The sequence below is a fragment of the Dermochelys coriacea genome, chromosome 5 (genome assembly GCF_009764565.3).
Source record: "Dermochelys coriacea isolate rDerCor1 chromosome 5, rDerCor1.pri.v4, whole genome shotgun sequence".
In the NCBI taxonomy this organism is placed as follows: domain Eukaryota; kingdom Metazoa; phylum Chordata; order Testudines; family Dermochelyidae; genus Dermochelys; species Dermochelys coriacea.
Window position 1 is genome coordinate 69,986,670 of NC_050072.1, and position 22,535 is coordinate 70,009,204.

The following is a 22,535-nucleotide window of genomic DNA, read 5'->3' on the forward strand; positions in this document are numbered from 1 at the left end:
AACTTGTTTTAAAAAAAAAACTTCTTAGAAAGCGGAACTTGTTCTCAATTAATCCATGACCAACTAAAGGTGAATTTACAATTCATTGCGGTTCTTAATTTTAGGTTAACATTGGTGGCACAAAGAAGCCTTTAAATCAACACTGAATATCAGAAAAAAGAGAATCTGAAAGAATTTAAATCAATTCAGTTTAATTCTGGTCAGTTATTGATGTTGCTGTCACCTCTAGATTAGACTGTTCTACATGGATTACACAGTGTGACCATTATAAAACTGGTTGCAGAGTAGCAGCTGTGTTAGTCTGTATTCGCAAAAAGAAAAGGAGTACTTGTGTCACCTTAGAGACTAACAAATTTATTAGAGCATAAGCTTTCGTGAGCTACAGCTCACTTCATCGGATGTAATGCTCAGTGCAGCCACTTGATTATTAAGAAGTGCAATACAAAAAATTAGCATATTATACCACTAATCTGTAATCTGCACTGGTTGTCAATACGTTTGCAACCCTGAAGATTTTGAGATTGGCCTACCTGAAAGACCACCTTACTTTCTCTGTTGCAGCTGTGATTAGTGCTGCTGCTCAAACTTGACCTCTCTGTTTGAGGGAGGAAACAGGTAAGGGGGTCCTTGACTTTCGAATTTGCTTTCCGTTGGTGCATTAAGGCTAGATTTGCTATTTTACCAGGCATGCTACAAAACCCACCTTTTACTCTCAGATTCAGGGAGAAAATGGATTGATGGGATGGCAAAAGACTGGTTTAGATTTGGGTTTGTTTCATTAGTAATGGACAGATCCATGGTGTAAATGTGATGATGATAAATTTTCATATAAGATATTGTTGCTGATGGAATTTGTGTGGTGCCTAGAGTATCATATGCTGGAAGAATCTAAAGAAATAAACAGAAAAAAATAATTCCTCTACGTGACCATACCTGTTAGTATTAAAATACAGCTCTGGAAATGTTTCAACAAAACGTGTTTGTACCAATCCAAATGTGTCCCAGTGCAGTCAGCCGCTATTGCAGCCATTTAATGCATATGCTGTTTTGTAATAGAATGTTTGCATGACTGGTCTTCAGTACTGTACTGACACTATAATTGATGATTGGGGTTTTTTTATTGTACTATGGGATATTACTTAAGAAATGTGAAACTGCACACAGTAGGTTTAATAAATGCTAACACATGGTCAGTTCATCTGTAGAAAAACTGGTTCTTTTTACAGTGTACTGGAAGGGAAACCATTTTGTTGGATCAAGTCAGAATTAGGTTTATTGGGGTTTTTTTTGTATTGCAAAAGGAAGTCTCCTTATCCTTATCTCCTTACTTTGACTAAAGTCGTTTTTAAAATCAGCAATAGTAGATATTGGATCCTGAGTTTTATGAAAATAGTGCTGCTTGTGCTCTATTTACATGTATAGTGTCATGCTGAAGGCTTAATTTTCTGATAGAAATTTGCTATAATGTAGATTTTAATGTTCTATTGTGCAGCAATATCTGTTTTATAGCCTCTTGAGGTTATAATGTCTTGGCATGCTGTTGATTGAATGGCCTGAATGAAATATTTCTTTAGGTCTATTTCTACTAGCTCAGATACGTCTTATAGGAAATATACTATTGTGTGGACTAAGCAACTGGTTTTTTCCTTGCTGTAGGATAAGAAATGGGTTCTCAATCATGAAGATGTCACATTGGGAGAATTACTGGGCAAAGTAAGTAATCAACAGAACTAAATGAAAAAAAAAATCCTTAGTCTATGAGTTCGAAGTATATATTGATTGTGAAGTCTGTAGTTTCTTATTTTTTGAGTTCTTATTTTTCTAGTAAACAACATTTCTTTAGTAATTCATATGGTTTAATGCATTGCAAATAGCACTGAATTTCAGCATACATACAAGTACACCACGTTTACAAGTAAATAATAAATGTTCTCTGTCCTTTGTTGATTGGTATAAATGTTTTAAGAGCATCTTGCATATTTAATATATTTACATATACATACTGATTTTAACAATCTAATGTTTTGTTTTGTAAAAATACAAGCAATGAGGAATGTTTCTGCAAAGTAGTAAAGGTGCTTACATGAATTAATGAGCTGATATAAATAAAATGGTTTGTGTGGACTGAACTGACTTTGTATAACCTGCTCAGTGTTAGAAGGCAAGTAAAATAGTCATGTAGGTAACATCACAACAATTGCTGCATTTGTCAAAATAATACTTAGCACTTACATAGCGGTTTACATTGTCAAAGTCTTTTACAAACATAAATCTTTAGAACGCTTCTATAAATTAGGTAACTAACTAGCCCTATGGCCCATTTTACATTTGGTGAAACTGATGCCAAACCACATGGTGAGTTAGTACAAGTACTGAAATTAATGTTCAAGAATTCCTAGCTCTCAACCTTGTGTTTAATCCACTATAGTAGGCTGAAAAATGGTTTAAATCAAAAGAAACACATAAAGACAATTGGCTTAGCATAAAATGTGTATGTTTCTTATACTGTAAGAATTGATGAACCGTTCAAAGAACAGGAGGGGAAAATTCTGTCAAAGCATTCTGCTGCACAGGATAAAATCTCTTTGACAGATTAAGGAAACAAAAACACAGACTACCACTAGATAAACAGAGAATTATGTCCACTAAAAATGCCACACAATTATAATGCCAGTTCTACTGAAGAAAATGGAAAAGCAGCATGCTGGAAAAAAAGACACATTTCTGGCATCAATCAAGGCCTTCTCACAAAAATGAACATTAATTATTCCTAGGTGAGCAAGACAGACACAAAGAGTCATTGAACAAAAATAATATTAGGTAAAAGAAGTTAAGTAAGAAGTTAAGTAAATATTTCAATATTAGGTAAAAAGTTAAGTAACTATGCATGGTAAAATAAGTTACGATTATATCAAGATATAGTTTGACAGAAAAATTTACAGAACATCCTATAACTGAAGAATTACTTCTTGTGAAAGAAAATTACCTCAATTGTGCATATATATTGCTGTTATGTAAAAACTGATTCAGGAATAACGACATGCAGAAAAGGCAGAAACGTTCAATAAGTATTTTATTTCTGTATTTGGAAAGGAGTAGAATGATGTACTCATATCATATGAAGATGGTGAACTACTTTCCAGTGGATTACTAATTAAGAAGGATGTGAAACAGTACCTAGTAGGGATAAATCAGCAGGCCCAGTTAACTTGCACCCAAGAATTGTAAAAGAGTTGGCATAAAATGTCCTTGATCCCCTGATGTTGTTTTTTAATAAAACTTGGAATACTGGGGAAAATCCAGAAGAATGGAAAAAGACTAATTTATGCCAATATTCAAAAAGGTCAAGCTGAATGACACAGGCCAGTTAGCCTACCATCAGTCCCAGGCAAAGTAACATAAAGCTGATACAGGATTCAATCAATAAAGAATTAAACGGTTGGATTATACTTAATGCTAATTAACATGGTTTTATGGAAGAATAGGTCTTGTCAAACAAATGTGATTTTTTTAATGTGATTTCACGTTTGATTGATAAAGGTTACGCAGATGTAATGTACTTAGACTTTTATAAGGCATTTGACTCAGTACCACATGACGTTCTCATTTAAAAATGAGTACTAGACAATATCAATTCATCATATCGTTAAATGGATTAAGAATTGGCTAACTAGCAGATCTCAAAAAATCAGCTGTCAATGGGAAATTGTTGAATGCAAGTGTTTCTAGTGGGGTTCTGCAGGTATCTGTTCTAGGCCCAATGTTTAACATTTTTATCAAGTCATTATAAAATCATTGCTGATAAAATTTGCAGATGACACGAAGATTAGAGGAATGGTAAATAATGAGGACTGGGCAGTAATACAAAGTGATTTGAATCGCTTGATAAGATGGGCCCATTCAAACAAAATGTATTTTAATACAGTTAACTGTGAGGTCATACATCTAGGAACAAAGAATTCAGACTACTCCTAAGGAACGGGGGGCTATATCCTGCAAAGAACTGACTTTAAAAAGGATTTAGGGATCATAGCACACAAATGCTGGAACATGAACTTCGAGAGTGATGCTGTGGCAAAAAAGGCTAATGCAATCCTTGGATGTATAAACAGGGGAGTAGTAAGTAGGAGTAGGGAGGTGACTTCCCCACATATACAGCATTAGTGAGACCACTACTGAAATATTGCCTCCTTTTCTGATGTCCACATTTTTAAAAGGATGTTAAACGTATAGAGGTCCTGAAAAAAGCCACAAAAATTATGTGTGCAGGAAACAATGTCTACACCAATGCTTAGTTGGGGGGGAAGCTAGGGTGTAACTCAATTTTGCACTAGCCTGCTGCGCGTTTTGAAATGGGAGTAGATTAAAGCATATTAGGGAAATTTTACTGCCTGGCAGTGGAGTCCACATGGACACTTGACGCTCAATAGGTTATTGTAGGATAGATTTACACCCCAGCTTGCCATGAACTAAGTGTTCGTGTGGACAAGCCCTTAAAGAACTCAATCTGTTTAGTTTATCAAAATGAAGTTCAAGAAGTGATTTGAGTATGGTTATAAGTAGCTTCATGGGGAGAAAATACTGGGTAATAAGGGCTCAAATTTTTAATAGTGAGGGTGATTCAACATTGGAACAAACTACCATGGAAAGTGGTGGATTCTCCTTCTTTTGAAGTCTTCAGATCAGGACTGGAGGTCTTCCTGGAAGGCATCTTTTCATCAAATACAAATTTTTGGGCTCAATACAAAAGTATCTGGATGAGATTCCATGGTATTTGTTATACATAGGGCCCAACCAAATTCATGGCCATGAAAAATGCGTCACGGACCATGAAATCTGGTCTCCCATCATGAAATCTGGTCTTTTGTGTGCTTTTACTCTATACTATACAGCTTTCATGGGGGAGACTAGAATTTCTCAAATTAGGGGTCCTGACCCAAATGGGAGTTGCAAGGGGGGGGTTTGCAAGGTTATTTTAGGGGGCTCACAGTATTGCCACCCTTAATTCTGCACTGCCTTCAGAGCTGGGTGGCCAGAGAACGGCGGCTGTTGGCTGGGAGCCCAGCTCTGAAGGCAGCAAACCAGCAGCAGCACAGAAGTAAGGGTGGCAATACCATACCATAGCATGCCACCCTTACTTCTGTACTGCTGCCTTCAGAGCTGGGTGGTCAAACAGTGGTGACTGCTTACTAAGGCCTAGCCCTGCAGGCAGCAGTGCAGCAGTAAGAGTGGCAACCCATACCATGCCATCCTTACTTCTGAGCTGCTGCTAGCGGCGGCTCTGCCTTCAGAGCTGAGCTTCCAGCCAGCAGCCAAGGCTCACCAGCTGCCCAGCTCTGAAGGAAGCGCTGCTGCAAGCCGCAATGCAGAAGTAAGGGTAGCAGTACCACAACACCCCCCACAATAACCTTGTGACACACTCGAACAACACCTTTTTGGGTTAGGACCCCTACAGTTACTATACCATGAAATTTCAGATTTAAATAGCTGAATTTTTAAAATCCTATGACCGTGAAATTGGCCAAAATGGACCATGAATTTGGTAGGCCCCTAGTTATATAGGTGGTCAGAGTAAAAGATTTAATAGTCCCTTTTGCCTTAAAATCTATGAATCTGTAAATATATCTTGCCTTGGCAAGGCATTTAAAAAATGTGCTGTGATTACTCCAAATTAAAAGAGGGAGGAAGATGCAGATCGCTACCCTATTCAGACTTTTCTGTTTCCAGCTGCATGGAGCACTACTAGCAGTACCTCAGAAGACACCAGCCAAGTCATATAGATAACTCACATTCCATCCCACCACGTCTAGATGCATTAAAAGTTTCTAAATAGTGCTCACCAGGTTGAAGAACAGATTGAGAATAAATGGGTGAGCATTGTCTGCCCCAGAATAAATGGAGATTGCTTATATTCAATTACCTGCGGTCTCCCTTCACAAGGAATAAAATAAAATTAACCAGGATAGAGTACGATAAGCTATCATTATGCTCCATTTTCTTTTTCAAAACATAGGAGCATCTGCAGCCCTTGCTGAGTGAGGGTAATACTGTGGTTCAAAGATGTCCTCTCCGAGGTTTGAATTTCCAAGTTAAACTACTTACTAATGGCTGAGAGGAGAAAAGAATCCCTGTTTAAAGAACTAGAAAGCTCAACCATATAATAAACACAGCTTTATAAAACTGTGAAATTACAAAGTGTATTGTCAAGTAGTTTAGGTTTGAAATACATCTACATTATCTTGAGCCAAGTATATTTAATTTTGTTAATAGTCATCTTTGCAGTGCCAGGTAATTAAAAAAATTGCTGCAGTTTTTGTTTGTTCCATAAAAGCAATGCCGTGTGTAGCCTATGTTCTGTGAGAGCCACTATCTATGCAAGAAGGGTTACAAAGAATCAATTTTTTTAATCTCCTAGAAGAAAAATGCATATTAAATAGCCACAACTCTGTTTCTAGTTTTGCCTCTTTATTTAAATTAGCAATCCTGATTGGAGCTGTGAATGCAAACTTGAAGGGAAATTAAAAATGAATTTCAAACTTCAAAGGGAACATGAATAATAATAATAAAAAAAAGTACTTAACTTAAAATATCTAAATAAATGACTTAAGAGCATTTTCTGTCAGAAATTTCCTAGAACACCATCATTTATGCAAAGGAGCTGCAAAGTGATTTTAGTAATGTATTATGGTTAAAAGCACCCAGTTTCTGTGAGTGTTCCACAGTTTTCCCAGCATGGGCACCCCTTGGATCTTCTCATTGCTATTATTAATGGCATAAAAGAATTTTAGAATACTTAATGAGCTATAGTCTACCCTCATTTTGCATGTAGAACCACCACTGATACCATTGGGATTTCGGCACAAAGATCTAGGGAAGAAGACAGTCCAAAAGGAAGACTAGAAAACTATCATATATATTTTTAATTGAGCTAGTTCTCTGACATGAGGTTTTCATACTGTTCCATACCATTTTGCAAGCCTTTTTTTGAAGAGTTTGCTCCCAGCCCATCAGCTTCTCTTGCTTGCTCTTGCAGTGAAGTTGCTATGAAAAATTGCTGTTTCTTGAATCTGTTCTCTTCTCCCAAATTTTCTCCAGTGTGAAAGACTTTCTTTAAACATTTTTATGGACCAGCTCAATAGTCTTATGGTGATGAGATCAATATTTACTATCTCGATTCCCTGGGCTGACACTATTAGGAAGCACTGTACAAATAGCAGGCTTGGCTCATAGAGAACTTTGTGTCTCTGCACACTTTTTTTTTTCGGCAGTAATGTAGTGGTGATACTAACCGACTTGAAAGGGATTTCCAGCTAGCACTTTCTTGTCCAAAGAAGATAACCATGACGTCGGGCTTGTCTAAACTAGGGTTATAGGTGTACTTTATGTAGTGAACTCTGGTTCACCTCAGCTAACATGTTCAAATACAATTAGGGTTTTAAAAAGCATGAAAATGTTTTCACCCACAAGTTTTTAAAATATACCTTTTATCTTAGTTTAGACAAATTAACAGAGGCTTGAGATAGTAGAGGAAGTAATAATTCTACAATTCAGTTTCATGAAGGGAATATTATATAAGTACAGACTTAAATATTTTTAAAAAATTGTTTTATATCTTGGTGTTTTTCATGTAAGACGATTTTTCAAAGTTGTGTTTATAAATAGGGATTTAGAATAGAAGCACCTTGTAACTATAACGGCATTGCTATCATCCGCCTGAGTTTTATCTCTTTCTCCTTACCATTTGTATCTCTTCCCTTTTTTGCTTTTTACATTAGTATGTGTGCTCATGTACAGATATGTGTGGTGATTATTTAAAAAAAAACCTTATTTGTTCAGAGAAACAAGGAAAGCACCTCCTGCAAATTCTGGCTATGCTTACTGAAGTCACACAACTCCAAACAGAGGCACACATAAGGAAAGAGATCTGTGTAGAGATAAACCAGGGATAGCTTTAAGATTTAGCCATATCTGTTCTTACAGGGGGGAAGAAAAAAAGAAAACCAACAAGCACTGACAAAGGAAATATGCCCTTCAGTTTTGTGCTTCTGTGCATGGTCTGCTCCTTTGCATGAGTATAATCTTTCCTAGTTTCTTAAGCCTAAGTAGTGAAAAGGCAGAAACTGAGAGCACCCTTGGGCCTGCGATAGTTTCTTTTGATTTGCTGTGCCTTCAGTCTTGAACTAATTAGTTCCCATATCTCAATCATAGTTATTGTTTAGATAATCTGCAACTTTATGGTAAGCTTAAATTATTTTTTAGTTGTCTTCATTCTACTCTCCTGCCTAATTATTCCATATTATCCTGCTGTAGAGGCCCATTTAAAAAATGTGTCTTTCACTGAAAAGCTCTTGCTTGGCATCTCAGAAATCTGAATATAGAACAAGTTACTTTTTAAATCCACTTATTGGCAAAATGTGGGTCCTCAAACCCACACCTTTGTGTAGAGCGTAAAATTTGGGGGGGCCAGTGATAACGAACAAATTCAATTAATTCACTTCCACCTTAATTGAATTGGCTCATTAGCACTGACCCCCCCACTTGGTAAGGCAACTCCCATCTTTTCATGTGCTAGAATATATATTCTGTTTACTATATTTTTTACTCTATGCATCTGATGAAGTGGAAACCACGAAAGCTTATGCCCAAATAAATTTGTTAGTCTCTAAGGTGCCATAAGGACTCCTTGTTGTACACAGTAATGTAACAACACAGATAAGAACTAGCTGTAACTATAGTTGATTATACTGTAATCAGTACAGTTGCCTATGTCATGCCCCATCAAAGATCATATCAGATAACAAAAATTCTGCGTCTCAAAGTAGGGAATTAACAATTCTCCATTTTCTTATCTGGAGATGTGGAGTTAATATCGAAGAGAAGGAAGAAAGTAATATTTTCAACATGTAACCCAGATTTTATCAGTTAATGAAGTTCCACTGACTAAAAAAAGGATTTGAAGACAAACTAATTTTGTTTGTTCAGAAAATATTTTAAAGTTACAGTAGAATATCTTGTCAGATTCTGTATGTTAGATATGATCAAATATAAAAATGGATTATGAATTGAATGATGTTAGAGTAAGAGCAAGAAATTAAAACAATTTTCCTTGCAAGTTGGTGTGATTTTATAAGAACATCTTTAAAACATAGATCCTAATGAAAATTCTTTGACATGAGGTATCTGTTTCTTCTGAATAATGATTAGCTTTATTTTTCTGAAGACTTAAAAATCATGTGTTTACTCAGCACAATGAATATATATATTTGCAATTTCAGGGGAATTTTGGTGAAGTATATAAGGGAACATTAAAGGATAAAACTCCTGTTGCTGTAAAAACTTGTAAAGAAGATCTTCCTCAGGAACTGAAAATAAAATTTTTATCAGAGGCCAGGTGAGTTCTCTACATGTAATTAGATATGTGCTTATCTTGGATTTTTTAATTGAAATTTTAATTTTGAAAATTAAAGATTTCTGATATCTTTAGTGACCAGTCCAGCAATCATAAATAAGCCCTGCAACTAACATTGCCACCCAAAGTTCCCAAAGTTCTGACCTTATCATAGACTTAAGCAAGACTTTAGAGTAGTAGTGGTAGTCATAAAACATATAGATGTTGACCTCTTTAACTAATCTTTCTTGGGAAGAAACAGGCCTTCTGGAAAAACTGGGTTGTGCCAATCAGGCAAAGGATATTCCTTGATAATGGGGAAAAATGAGGTTGAAATAGCAATTATATTACAAAACATTGGTGAAAAGCCTGCTAAGCCCAAGTATGTGAGCTGATACATGAGAACACAAGTAAATGGCCTTTAAATTCTCAGGGTAAGGGAGTGTACCACAATATTGTAAAATGTTTTAAGTTATCTTGCTGTCCTCACTCTAGAGTTTAACATAGTTTCATTGTTAGATAAATTACTGAGTTTTACAGAGATAGAAAGGTAGAAAACATTAGCTATATACAAATGACTTATTGGATATCTGAACTATATAATTCCTTGAAAATGGGTTTGATTTCATGCTAATAGCCTGGCTGGCTACCAAGGAATTGCTTCACTTGCTAAGCAGCCTTCAACTCAAGAAATAATTTTATATTGAAATTAAAATGAAATACATTATTCCTTACCGAGATGGCATTCAAGCATACTAAAGCTTTCCATTTGCTTTTACAAGAGGTGGTTCAAGTTAATTAGTAGGCAGCAAACTTTCAGAAGCTATGATGTCTCTCTAGAATTCTCACCAGCCCTCCTTTTCATTTATAAATCATGGCGTATTCTTCTGTCTGTAAATATTCTCATCATAGCCTTACTTGAGCAGATGCAAGTTTTATTGTTTTAGCTTCCTAAATTGGAATTGTTATGATTAATTTTTTGTTTTCAGTTTAAATTACTTTTACTGTATTTAATGCTCAGGAAAATGAGTTGGTGGTTGAGCTGTGCAAATAGATACTTTGCAAGGTTTTTGACTGAACTCTCCCAGCACTGCCCAGTTCTGATCTTTTAGTTAAATTCTGGACCTCATGAGGTATGACTGCCTTGTCATGTCAAATTATATAGTTGTTTTATGATGTGTACAAATGGTGGGATCACTATGAGAATACTTAAGTAGATCTTGACTTGTAAACTAGTTAATGTATTCACTAGTTTTTAATTTTCTCATCAGAGTGGTATGATTGTAATTCCACAGAGTGGTATGTTTGATGCATTGAAAGCAACTTGTTTTTATTTTGGATAATATAACAAGGAAAATTTTGCTTTTAAAATAATGTTAGAGGTTTAAGATACTTTCTCCTGATACTTATTTTAATCAACTTGCATAATGAAATATACTAACCTAATCTAACTTTTTTGCACCCTATCCAGAATACTCAAGCAATATGACCATCCCAATATTGTCAAGCTAATAGGAGTTTGCACTCAAAGGCAGCCTATTTATATAGTTATGGAACTTATTCCAGGTAAATTTCTTTTTTTCTTTTTTATAAGATATAGCCCATAGTTTATGATGTCTTAATTGCCCTTATTAGCGTTATCATGATCTATCCCAACAGTTCTACCTTTATAAACTTTTTACAGAGCTTGGTTTATGCTAGTCATGATGCTGTGCAGGTCTGCAGTGAGTTTCTCTATAACCAACCCAAACATCACAAGCTGTTAGAAAATATCACTACACATTTGTTTAGTGCAGGAATAATCTTAATTTTCCTCACTCCAGTGTAGAACAAAATACCCCTTTTTTCTATGTGTTGCCTGTGTTATTGATGTCTTTGCTATTGAAGAGTTAACTGAGTTTAAATTTAGACATTCAACTTCTGTAACATCTTTGGTACAGATGAGTAATAATCTATAATATGCCCTATCCACTGAAGTTTCTTTTGTGTTTTATGTATATCTCTTCCATTAAAAAGTATGAAAATAGGTTATTTAGGAAAATCATATTCTTTCTTTTTCTGAAAGTATTGTACCACTTTTGGACTGCTGTGTTTGTATTTTGCCAGCTGATGGAGACAGTTTCCAACTGTTAGGATTAGAGCAGCAGCTAGGCACTTTATTCCCACTTTGAATCTGTCTGTAGCAAGAAAAGCTGTGTTCTTGGTAACCACTGGTGTTCCTTACTATGCAGCACAGTTAATATAGGTGATGAGTTTAAAAAAAATGACTTCAAAATTATATTCTGGGATGTAACAAGAACCATTCCATTCACAAAGAAATAGCCTATATTTTCATTGAAGTTTGGGTGTAGTTTATTGTTTATAATATTTGAGTATTAACAGAAGCACAGATGCAACAGTGAAATCTTAGTCCTATTATGATTTACTGTCTTTCTCAATGAGATTTTGTTGTATATGTGACTGACTTTTATTGTTTATGAAAATGGGAGACTAATAGCATTGTCTTGAGCCAGGCTTATTTTGGCCATGCTTTGTGAAGGCTTCCACAGACATCTCTGCCAATGTTCTTATATCCTGGCCTGAGACACTTTTGCCATTTTGGTTCAGGATTCACAGGGCCCAGGACAAGATGAAAAAGCAGGCCTCTGGTAGAGTGGTATGTGGGGAAATCAGTGAATTTTAAATCTTTCACCCGTGACCATGTCTACCTTCACACCCACCTAAAAGTTGTTTTTTCCCCCCTCCTGGCTTCAGATCTGCAAGAAACTTCCTAACTCTGATCCTGGTATGCTTTGTTGTGCTCTGGGTATTCTGGCTAGCTTCCATGCTTGCATGCTTGTAGTGATGCGATGACTCACCAGTGCGGCACCTCCTGCTGGTCGTCCTGGGAATTAGCTCTTTCCAGCTCCAGAGCACCCTCTACTGGCCGGTATCTCGCCTGCCTCAGGACCCGTGTCCCTCCCGGACCCCAGTGCCACTTTACCTCAGGGTTCTGCCCCCAGCAGTACCCCTTATTCTGTGTTTTCCCTCCCAGGGGAACCCCCAACCCTCTATCCCCACCTTGCTTCAGTGGCTACTGCCAGTCATCATCTAGCCCCTGCTCACTGGGGCAGACTACAGTCTGTCATGGCCGCTCATCATTGGCAAGGAGATTGGATGAGCTGCCTCTGCCTGTTCCCAGGCTGCACCTCTGAAGCCCCAGTAGCTTTATAGGCCTCCACCAAGGCCTGCAGCCTGGGGTTTACCAGGCTGGAGCTCCCCAGTTCCCTTTTCCCCAGCACTGCTCTGCTTCATGTACCTTGCTCCCAAGCAGCTAGCCCTTCCAACTCCAAGGCTAAAGTGAGAATCTTGTAGCTCCTGGCTCTCAGCTGTGGCCTGATTGGGGCATGACCCCAGTTGTGGCCGCTTCCCCCTATCAGCCTAGCTTTCCCAGCTGCAGCCCTCTCCAGGGCTGCTTTTACTATTGGCTCCCCCAAGCAGCCCTCTCCCAGGGCTGTTTTAACCCCTTCAGGGCCAGAGCGGGGTGACCACAATGCCTCGGTAGCCTTGGTAGTATTTACAATCCTTCACACCTAGTACCAAGTCTTTTCGAGAGTTAAAAATGGCTAGCACACCAGGAACAGGACCAACCCAACTAGAGAAGTTAGGAATTCTGGTGCTGGTGAATGGGGTAGATGGAGGAAGGGCTGGGTACTAGCTTTATATTAGAGGAGTGATGGCTGTGCGCAGAATATTACCACTACTGGTTTTCACCTCCCTGATGACAAATTTGGATGAGACTACCTAAAATAAGTTTCACTCATGATCGGACCTAGAACTTGAACTTGGATCTTCATAGGTGAAATACTAGTGCTTTCACTCCCTGCCTCACCTGGCCCAGCTTTCTCAGTGTGTATTTATTGTTTATCTCTCTTTATATTTTCTCTCTGCAAATAAAATAACAAATGCAGATACTAGGATGGACATGTGTCTGGTTTCGATTGAAAAGTCCAGTCAGAAAGGGGACTTGACAGTATCCAGTTACTACGGGTGGGAGATGCAGGGAGGTGCCTGGTCATTACCTGTGCCAGCCCCTACTCAGCTGGGGCCACCTCCTACCTGTGTTGGGCAGCAGCAGATCCCAGCTCTGAAGGCAAGTCCCTTCTGAGCAGAGGGAAGAGGAGGGGAAAAGCAGAGAATGACAGAACGCAAGGGGGGAAGAGGAGCAAATAGAGGGCAGGGCCTTGGAGGGAGGGGAGAGGCAGGAGCAGGGCCTTGGGAAGGGGTGGGTCAGGGATCGGACCTTGTGGGAAGAAGCAGGCAGGAACAGCCCCCAGCACTCCTGCTGGAGTGTCTGTTTTTTAAATATTACAAAGTTGGCAATCCTAGCGAGTACACTTGAGGATCTTTAAACTATATAATTCTGCAAGTCAATTTAAAAAAATTAGTTCAAAACAGAAAATTTAATTGTATAAAATTGTATCACACTGTGAAAAGCAGAACTGTAGAAGACTGATTTATAAGGCTACATTGTAGTCTCTCCAGGGAATGCAATAGAAACATTTGGCTACATATTGTGGTGAGATTTCACCCATTCTGTTTGCTCATTTTTTTGCATATAGTTTGCCCTTTGCTATAGAATGTTCTGATTCCTTATTTGTGAAGTATATTTTTGTTCCCTTGTATACCTCCTACATGTGGGATATGTGCTGTTTGTTCTCTTTTGAGATTCCTGTGATTTGGGTTTCAGTGCTAGTCTCTAAGATGCCACAAGTACTCCTTTTCTTAGTGCTTTATTTGTGGCTCTTTTTAGTTGCAATTGCAGTCAGATCGTTTTTATGAGTGTCCTGTATTTTGGAAGTTAGAAAAGGAAATATATATCAGGATAAAGTAGCTAATGTTAGGACTCAAAAGAAGGGTGGCAGACTCACAGTTAAACAAGCATAGAATCACTGTTGGCCACAGGAAACAACCCAGATGTTGCGTATACACAGAGCCAAAGAATGAAACACAAACTTCTTTAAGTGAACACCTTTCTTACAGAGCATAAGAAATGACACTCCTCCCACAGAAATGAACACTGCGATAAAAAAAATTCAAAAAAACCTATAGAGCAATGATATATTCCACAGAATAAATAAATAGAAGAACACAGTTCAGAAATACAGCCAGGAGAGAGAGAGTGAAGGTCACAAAAAGAGCCATGCATGGTAATTAGAGCAAACCGTCACTTACTTTGAACATATTTTCTTCTGCAAGTCAATGCAACCAGTCATCTCAGGCCAGCAGTCTTCAACCCACAGCATAAACCTATAATAGCTTATTAAAGTGACTTTATTAATTTATTCCTGGCTATTTCATTACATAAAAGTGAAGGTCTCTGAACTAAAAGTCAAATTTAGGGTTTTTTCCACAAAATATATAATTTGTTTGCTTAGGGACCCATGACTGAAAAACAAACAATTATGTAATTGTGCTCTCTTGTGCTCTCTCTTTCTCGGACCCCTCTCTGTTAGCTAGGTTGGACAAATCTTCTGCTCTGTGGCTTGAAAGTCTCACAGGTGCAGGTTCCTCTCCCTTTTCTCCCAATGGTAGAACAGATGACTTCTGGGAGGGGAATACACTGGGCTCTCTCTCAGCTCTTCAGTAGCACTGGGATAGCGGGGAGCTCAAGATCAGTAAATGGTCCTCTGACCTCCCTGTAATCTCTTCATAGAATCATAGAATCTAAGGTCAGAAGGGACCATTATGATGGTTTAGTCTGACCTCCTGCACAATGCAGGCCTTGGAATCTCACCCACCAACTCCTGTAACAAAACTCTAACTTATGTTTGAGACATTGAAGTTCTCAAATCGTGGTTTAAAGACTTCAAGGTGCAGAGAATCCTCCAGCAAGTGACCCGTGCCCCACACTGCAGAGGAAGGCAAAAAATCCTCTGCCAATCTGCCCTGGGGAAAAATTCCTGCCCGACCCCAAATATGGCCATCAACTAAACCCTGAGCATGTGGGCAAGACTCACCAGCCAGATGCCCAGGAAAGAATTCTCTGTAGTAACTCAGATGCCACCCTATCGAACATCCATCACACATTGGGCACTACTACTACCGCTAGTAGTCGAAGATCAATTAATTGCCAAACTTAGGCTATCCCATCATATCATATCTTCTCCATAAACTTATCAAGCTTAATCTTGAAGCCAGATATGTCGTTTGCCCCACTGCTTCCCTTAGGAAGGCTGTTCCAGAACTTGATTCCTCTGATGGTTAGAAACCTTAGTCTAATTTCAAGTCTGAACTTCCTGATGGCCAGTTTATATCCATTTGTTCTTGTGTCCATATTGGTACTGAGCTTAAGTAATTCTTCTCCCTCCTCAGTATTTGTCCCTCGGATATATTTATCGAGAGCAATCATATCTCCTCTCAGCCTTCTTTTAATTAGGCTAAACAAGCCAAGCTCATTGACTCTCCTTTCATAAAACAGATTTTCCATTCCTCTACCGCTTCTCTGTACCTGTTCCAGTTTGAATTCATCCTTCTTAAATATGGGAGACCAGAACTGCACACAGTATTCCAGATGAGGTCTCACCAGTGCCTTGTATAATGGAACTAACACCTCATCTCTACTGGAAATAACTCGCATGATGCATCCCAAGACCATGTTAGCTTTTTTCACACTGGCCATATCACACGCCAGCCATATCACACTGGCGACTCCTGGTCATCCTGTGATGGACCAATACTCCAAGGTCCTTCTCCTCCTCTGTTACTTCCAAGTAAGTAATGAGTCCCCAGTTTATAACAGGTTTCAGAGTGGCAGCCGTGTTAGTCTGTATCCGCAAAAAGAAAGGAGGACTTGTGGCACCTTAGAAACTAACAAATTTATTTGAGCATAAGCTTTCATGAGCTACAGTGAGCTGTAGCTCATAAAAGCTTATTCTCAAATAAATGTGTTAGTCTCTAAGGTACCACAAGTCCTCCTTTTCTTTTTGCAGTTTATAATAGAAATTCTTATTAATCCCTAAATGCATAACCTTGTACTTTTCACTATTAAATTTCATCCTATTACTCAAAAAGAAAAGGAGTACTTGTGGCACCTTAGAGACTAACAAATTTATTAGAGCATAAGCTTTCGTGAGCTACAGCTCACTTCATCGGATGCATTTGGTGGAAAAAAAAAAAAAAAAAATTTGAGAGCTCATTCTTAATCTTTCCCTGTTTGCTGTAGAGGATGTTGATCAGGTGGTTCCGCAGTTTCCTTGAGAGTGTGTGGCACAAGCTGTCAGCATAGTCTGTGTGGTATGTAGATTGTAATGGATTTTTTACCTTCAGTCCTTTCGGTATGATGTCCATCTGTTTGCATTTGGAGAGGAAGATGATGTCTGTCTGTATCTGTGCGAGTTTTTTCATGAAGTTGACAGATTTCCACTCTATACGGCTAAATTCAGTGCCTTGCATAATCACAGGTTTTTTCCACCAAATGCATCCGATGAAGTGAGCTGTAGCTCACAAAAGCTTATGCTCTAATAAATTTGTTAGTCTCTAAGGTGCCACAAGTACTCCTTTTCTTTTTGAGAATACAGACTAACACGGCTGCTACTCTGAAACATCCTATTACTATTACTCCAGTTTACAAGGTCATCCAGATCTTCCTATATGATATCCTGGTCCTTCTCAGTATTGGCAATACGTCCCAGCTTTGCATCATCCGCAAACTTTATTAACACATTCCTGCTTTTTGTGCCAAGGTCAGTAATAAAAAGATTAAATAAGATTGGTCCCAGAACCAATCCCTGAGGAATTCCACTAGTAACCTCCTTCCAGTCTGACAGTTCACCTTTCAGTGTGACCCGCTGTAGTCTGCCTTTTAACCAGTTCCTTATCCACCTTTCAATTTTCATATTGATTCCCATCTTTTCCAATTTAGCTAATAATTCTCCATGTGGAACTGTATCAAATGCCTTACTGAAATCGAGGTAAATTAGTTCTACTGCGTTCCCTTCGTCTAAAAATTCTGTTACCTTCTCAAAGAGATCAGGTTGGTTTGACATGATCTACCTTTTGTAAAGCCTTGTTGTATTTTGTCCCAATTACCATTGACCTCAATGTCCTTAACTACTTTCTCGTTCAAATTTTTTTCCAAGATCTTGTATCCTACAGATATCAAACTAACAGGCCTGTAGTTACCCGGATCGCTTTTTTTAACTTTCTTAAAAATAGGAACTCCAGTCATATGGTACAACCCCTGAGTTTACAGATTGATTAAAAATTCTTGCTAATGGGCTTGCAATTTCATGTGCCAGTTCCTTTAATATTCTTGGATGAAGATTATCCGGGCCCCCCGATTTAGTCCCATTAACCTGTTCAAGTTTGGCTTCTACTTCAGATGTGGTAATATCTACCTCCATATCCTCATTCCCATTTGTCATCCTCCCATTATCCCTAAGCTCCTCATTAGCCTCGTTAAAGACTGAGAGAAAGTATTTGTTTAGATATTGGACCATGCCTAGATTATCTTTTAACCTCCACTCCATCCTCAGTGTTAAGCAGTCCCGCTTCTTCTTTTTGTTTTCTTCTTATTTATATGGCTATAGAACCTTTTACTATTGTTTTTAATTCCCTTTGCAAGGTCCAACTCTACATGGCTTTTGGCCTTTCTCACTTTATCCCTACATGTTCTGACCTCACTAAGGTAGCTTTTCTTGCTAATCCCTCCCATCTTACACTCCTTGTGAGCTTTCTGCTTTTTCTTAATCACCTCTCTGAGATGCTTGCTCATCCAGCTTTGTCTACAACTCCTGCCTGTGAATTTTTTCCCCTTTCTTGGGATGCAGGTTTCTGATAGTTTCTGCAACTCTGACTTGAAATAATTCCAGGCCTCCTCCGCCTTTAGATCCACAAGTTTTTCAATACAATCCACTTCCCTAACTAATTTCCTTAATTTTTTTAAGTTAGCCTTTTTGAAATCAAAATCCCTAGTCACAGATCTATTTTTATTTATTTTTCCATTTAGTTTGAACTGAATTAGCTCATGATCGCTCAAACCAAGGTTGTCCCCTACAATCATTTCTTCGATGAAGTCCTCAGTGCTCACCAAAACCAAATCTAAAATGGCATCCTCTCTTGTTGGTTCAGCAACTACTTGGTGAAGGAATCCATCAGATATCGTATCCAGGAAAATCTGAGCCCTATTATTATTACTAGCACTTGTCCTCCAGTCTATTTCTGGTTGATCACAAAATTCCCATTAATATTTACTTGTTTAAAAACATTAAAGAGGTCTCTATCCATATCCACATCGGATCCTGGTGGTCTATAGCACACCCCAAGCACTATCCCAGGGCAGGCTCTAGGAGCTTTCTTCCCTAATGTGATTTTTGCCCAGACAGATTCTGTCTTATCAATTCCATCACTTCTTATTTCTTTACAGTCTACCTCATCACTGATACACAATGCTACTCCACCACCTTTGCCTTTAAACAGCACATACCCTTCAATACCCATAGTCTAGTCATGACTACTATTCCACCATGTTTCTGTTATCCCTATAATATCTGGTTTCATTTCCTGCACCAGTAGCTCTAGTTCCTCCATTTTATTACCTAGGCTCCTTGCATTAGTGTACAAACATCTTAATTTTTGCCATTTGGCTTTACTCACATTCTTTACCCAATTGGGCACAGACATTCTATCACCAATATTACCTATTAGATTGGTATGTACACTGCCCTTATGTCCATTCTCCTACCCGTGGCTGTATCCTTTCTTACTTTTTCTTCCCCCTCAAAAAGAATGGCTGGCATGGAGATTACCTGGACATCTCCCAACCATCTCCCCCAAATTCCTAGTTTAAAGCTTTCTTGATCACTTGTGCCAGCCTCCATCCTAGAAGTCTATTTCTCTCCTTACTCAGGTGAAGTCCATCCTGAGAGAACAGTCCGCTGTCCATGAATGGTTCCCAGTGGCCATACATCCCAAAGCCCTCCTTATAGCACCACTGCCTGAGCCATCTGTTGAGCATCATAATCTTGTCATGGCTTTGTTGCCCTTCTCTAGGAACAGGCAGATTCCCACTGAAGATCATGTGAGCCTCGATTTCCTTAGCATCTTCCCCAGCCTGGCATAGTCTCCCTTGATATGTTCCAGCAAGAATCTAGCCATATCATTTGTTCCCACATGAAAGATAATCAATGGATTCTTTCCCTGCTCCTGTTAGGATCCTCTTCAGCCTCAGGTCCACATCCTGTATCTTAGCACCCAGCAGACCACACACCCTTCTGTTCTCTGGATCAGCTTTTGTTACAGGCTTGTCTATTCTCAGTAAGGAGTCCCCAGTTATGTAGATCTGCCTTTTACTGGTGATGGTGCGATTCTCCAGAGTATCCCCTGGTCCTTCTGGCCGCAAGTCCTCTCGATTCCTGTTGTCCCTTGCAATCCTCTGCAACCCATCGCGTATCCTCTTGGGGCTCATATTTGGTGGTGTTATCTCCATTGTGTTCTCTTCCAATAGGACTATCTGTTCTTCTCTTTTTCCTTGCTCTCTCACCTTCAGTGACCACCTGCTGTGCCCCTTCTTCGTTTTCCAACTCTGCAAACCTGTTCTTGAGCTCTATTTCTCCTTCACTGCCCCATCTTTTCCTCTGACTGGTTCTCCTAGTCACATGCTTCCACTGTCCACTTTCCTCACCCAGCAATATCCCCTCAGAGTTCTTCAATCCTGCTTCCATCTACAAGTCTGAGCTTTTCCCTTCAGCCTCCTCATGTCTTTGCTCCATCATCCACTCGAACCCCCTTCTAAACTCAACCAGAGTCTCCACCTGCATCTCCAATCCCAGGATCTTCTCTTCCATCAGCTCTATCAGGCAGCACTTCATGCAGACAAAATTCTTTACAGGTAACCTCTCCAGGATCATGTACCTCCCTACTCCTTCACATTCTGCCTTCATTTTCTAGAGGGTTTTTCATTTTCATATCCTACTTTTCCAACTGCTTAAATGTACGGTGGCGAATTTTGCTCCTTTTCAGTTGCCTCATTATTCATTTATTATTTATGTTTCTAATTCTGTTCCTCCCATTGCAAGGGTAGGCGGTAAATATTGCTTCCCATATTCACCAAACTACCCTGGCTTATTGGGAATAGAGTGGGTGGCACAGGTGCTCCTGTCCAGTCTTTCTCCACCCTCTCCCTTTAGGGAGCAGAGGGTGTGTTCCTCCCCAAAACTGCCATGTTTACTGTTATTATTTCCAGGGATAGGATGGTTCCCTGGTTTCTGAGGGTTAGTGGTCTTTGAAATAGCTGCTGTTCCTTCTGCTCCTCCACTTCTCCTGAGAAGATGATGGGGGATTTCTATCTGAAAACAGATAGAAAAAAAAAAAAGATGAAAAAACTCGCACAGATACAGACAGACATCATCTTCCTCTCCAAATGCAAACAGATGGACATCATACCGAAAGGACGGAAGGTAAAAAATCCATTACAATCTACATACCACACAGACTATGCTGACAGCTTGTGCCACACACTCTCAAAGAAACTGCGGAACCACCTGATCAACATACTCTACAGCAAACAGGGAAAGATTAAGAATGAGCTCTCAAAACTGGATACTCTCATAAAGAACCAACCTTCCACACAAACTTCCTCGTGGCTGGACTTGACAAAAACTAGTCAAGCCATTTACAACACACACTTTGCTTCTCTACAAAAGAAAAAGGACACTAAGCTATCTAAACTACTATATGCCACAAGGGGCCACAACAATGGTTCCCGTAACCCACCCAGCAATATTGTTAATCTATCCAACTATACTCTTAGCCCAGCAGAAGAATCTGTCCTATCTCGGGGCCTCTCCTTTTGCCCCTCCACCCCCACGAACATGATACAGTTCTGTGGTCACCTAGAATCCTATTTTCAACGTCTCAGACTCAAGGAATATTTCCAACACACCTCTGACCAACATATTAACCCACAGAGACCTTCCTGCCAACACTACAAAAAGAAGGATTCTGGGTGGACTCCTCCTGAAGGTCGAAACAGCAGCCTGGATTTCTACATAGAGTGCTTCCGCCGACGTGCACGAGCTGAAATTGTGGAAAAGCAGCATCGCTTACCCCATAACCTCAGCCATGCAGAACACAGTGCCATCCACAGCCTCAGAAACAACTCTGACATCATAATCAAAAAGGCTGACAAAGGAGGTGCTGTCGTCATCATGAATAGGTCAGAGTATGAACAAGAGGCTACTAGGCAGCTCTCCAACACCACTTTCTACAAGCCATTACCCTCTGATCCCACTGAGGGTTACCAAAAGAAACTACAGCATTTGCTCAAGAAACTCCCTGAAAAAGCACAAGAACAAATCCGCACAGACACACGCCTAGAATCCCGACCTGGGGTATTCTATCTGCTACCCAAGATCCATAAACCTGGAAATCCTGGACGCCCCATCATCTCAGGCATTGGCACCCTGACAGCAGGATTGTCTGGCTATGTAGACTCCCTCCTCAGGCCCTTCGTTACCAGCACTCCCAGCTATCTTCGAGACACCACTGAATTCCTGAGGAAACTACAGTCCATTGGTGATCTTCCTAAAAACACCATCCTAGCCACTATGGATGTAGAAGCCCTCTACACCAACATTCCACACAAAGATGGACTACAAGCCGTCAGGAACAGTATCCCCGATACTGTCACGGCTAACCTGGTGGCTGAACTTTGTGACTTTGTCCTCACCCATAACTATTTCACATTTGGTGACAATGTATACCTTCAAATCAGCGGCACTGCGATGGGTACCCGCATGGCCCCACAGTATGCCAACATTTTTATGGCTGACTTAGAACAACACTTCCTCAGTTCTCGTCCCCTAATGCCCCTTCTCTACTTGCGCTACATTGATGACCTCTTCATCATCTGGACCCATGGAAAAGAAGCTCTTGAGGAATTCCACCATGATTTCAACAATTTCCATCCCACCATCAACCTCAGCCTGGACCAGTCCACACAAGAGATCCACTTCCTGGACACTACGGTGCTAATAAGCGATGGTCACATAAACACCACCCTATATCGGAAACCTACTGACCGCTATTCCTACCTACATGCCTCTAGCTTTCATCCAGATCATACCACTGGATCCATTGTCTACAGCCAAGCTTTTCGATATAACCG

General features: G+C 39.5%; 1 protein-coding gene across 14 annotated transcripts in view; it reads left to right on the forward strand.

Annotated features, from left to right (window-relative positions):
- FER (FER tyrosine kinase) overlaps positions 1-22,535 on the forward strand; it is a 395,630-nt gene that overhangs the window by 239,282 nt on the left and 133,813 nt on the right. For 10 of the 14 annotated variants that reach the window (XM_038401275.2, XM_043514877.1, XM_043514876.1 and 7 more), the window contains 3 exons: positions 1,657-1,713; positions 9,276-9,391; positions 10,860-10,954. In XM_038401275.2, the coding sequence (XP_038257203.1) occupies positions 1,657-1,713; positions 9,276-9,391; positions 10,860-10,954 (268 nt within the window). Of the gene's footprint in view, positions 1-1,656; positions 1,714-9,275; positions 9,392-10,859; positions 10,955-20,612; positions 20,654-22,535 lie in introns of those variants that run through there. The other 4 variants (XM_043514883.1, XM_043514882.1, XM_043514885.1 and 1 more) reach the window with 3 other exon arrangements.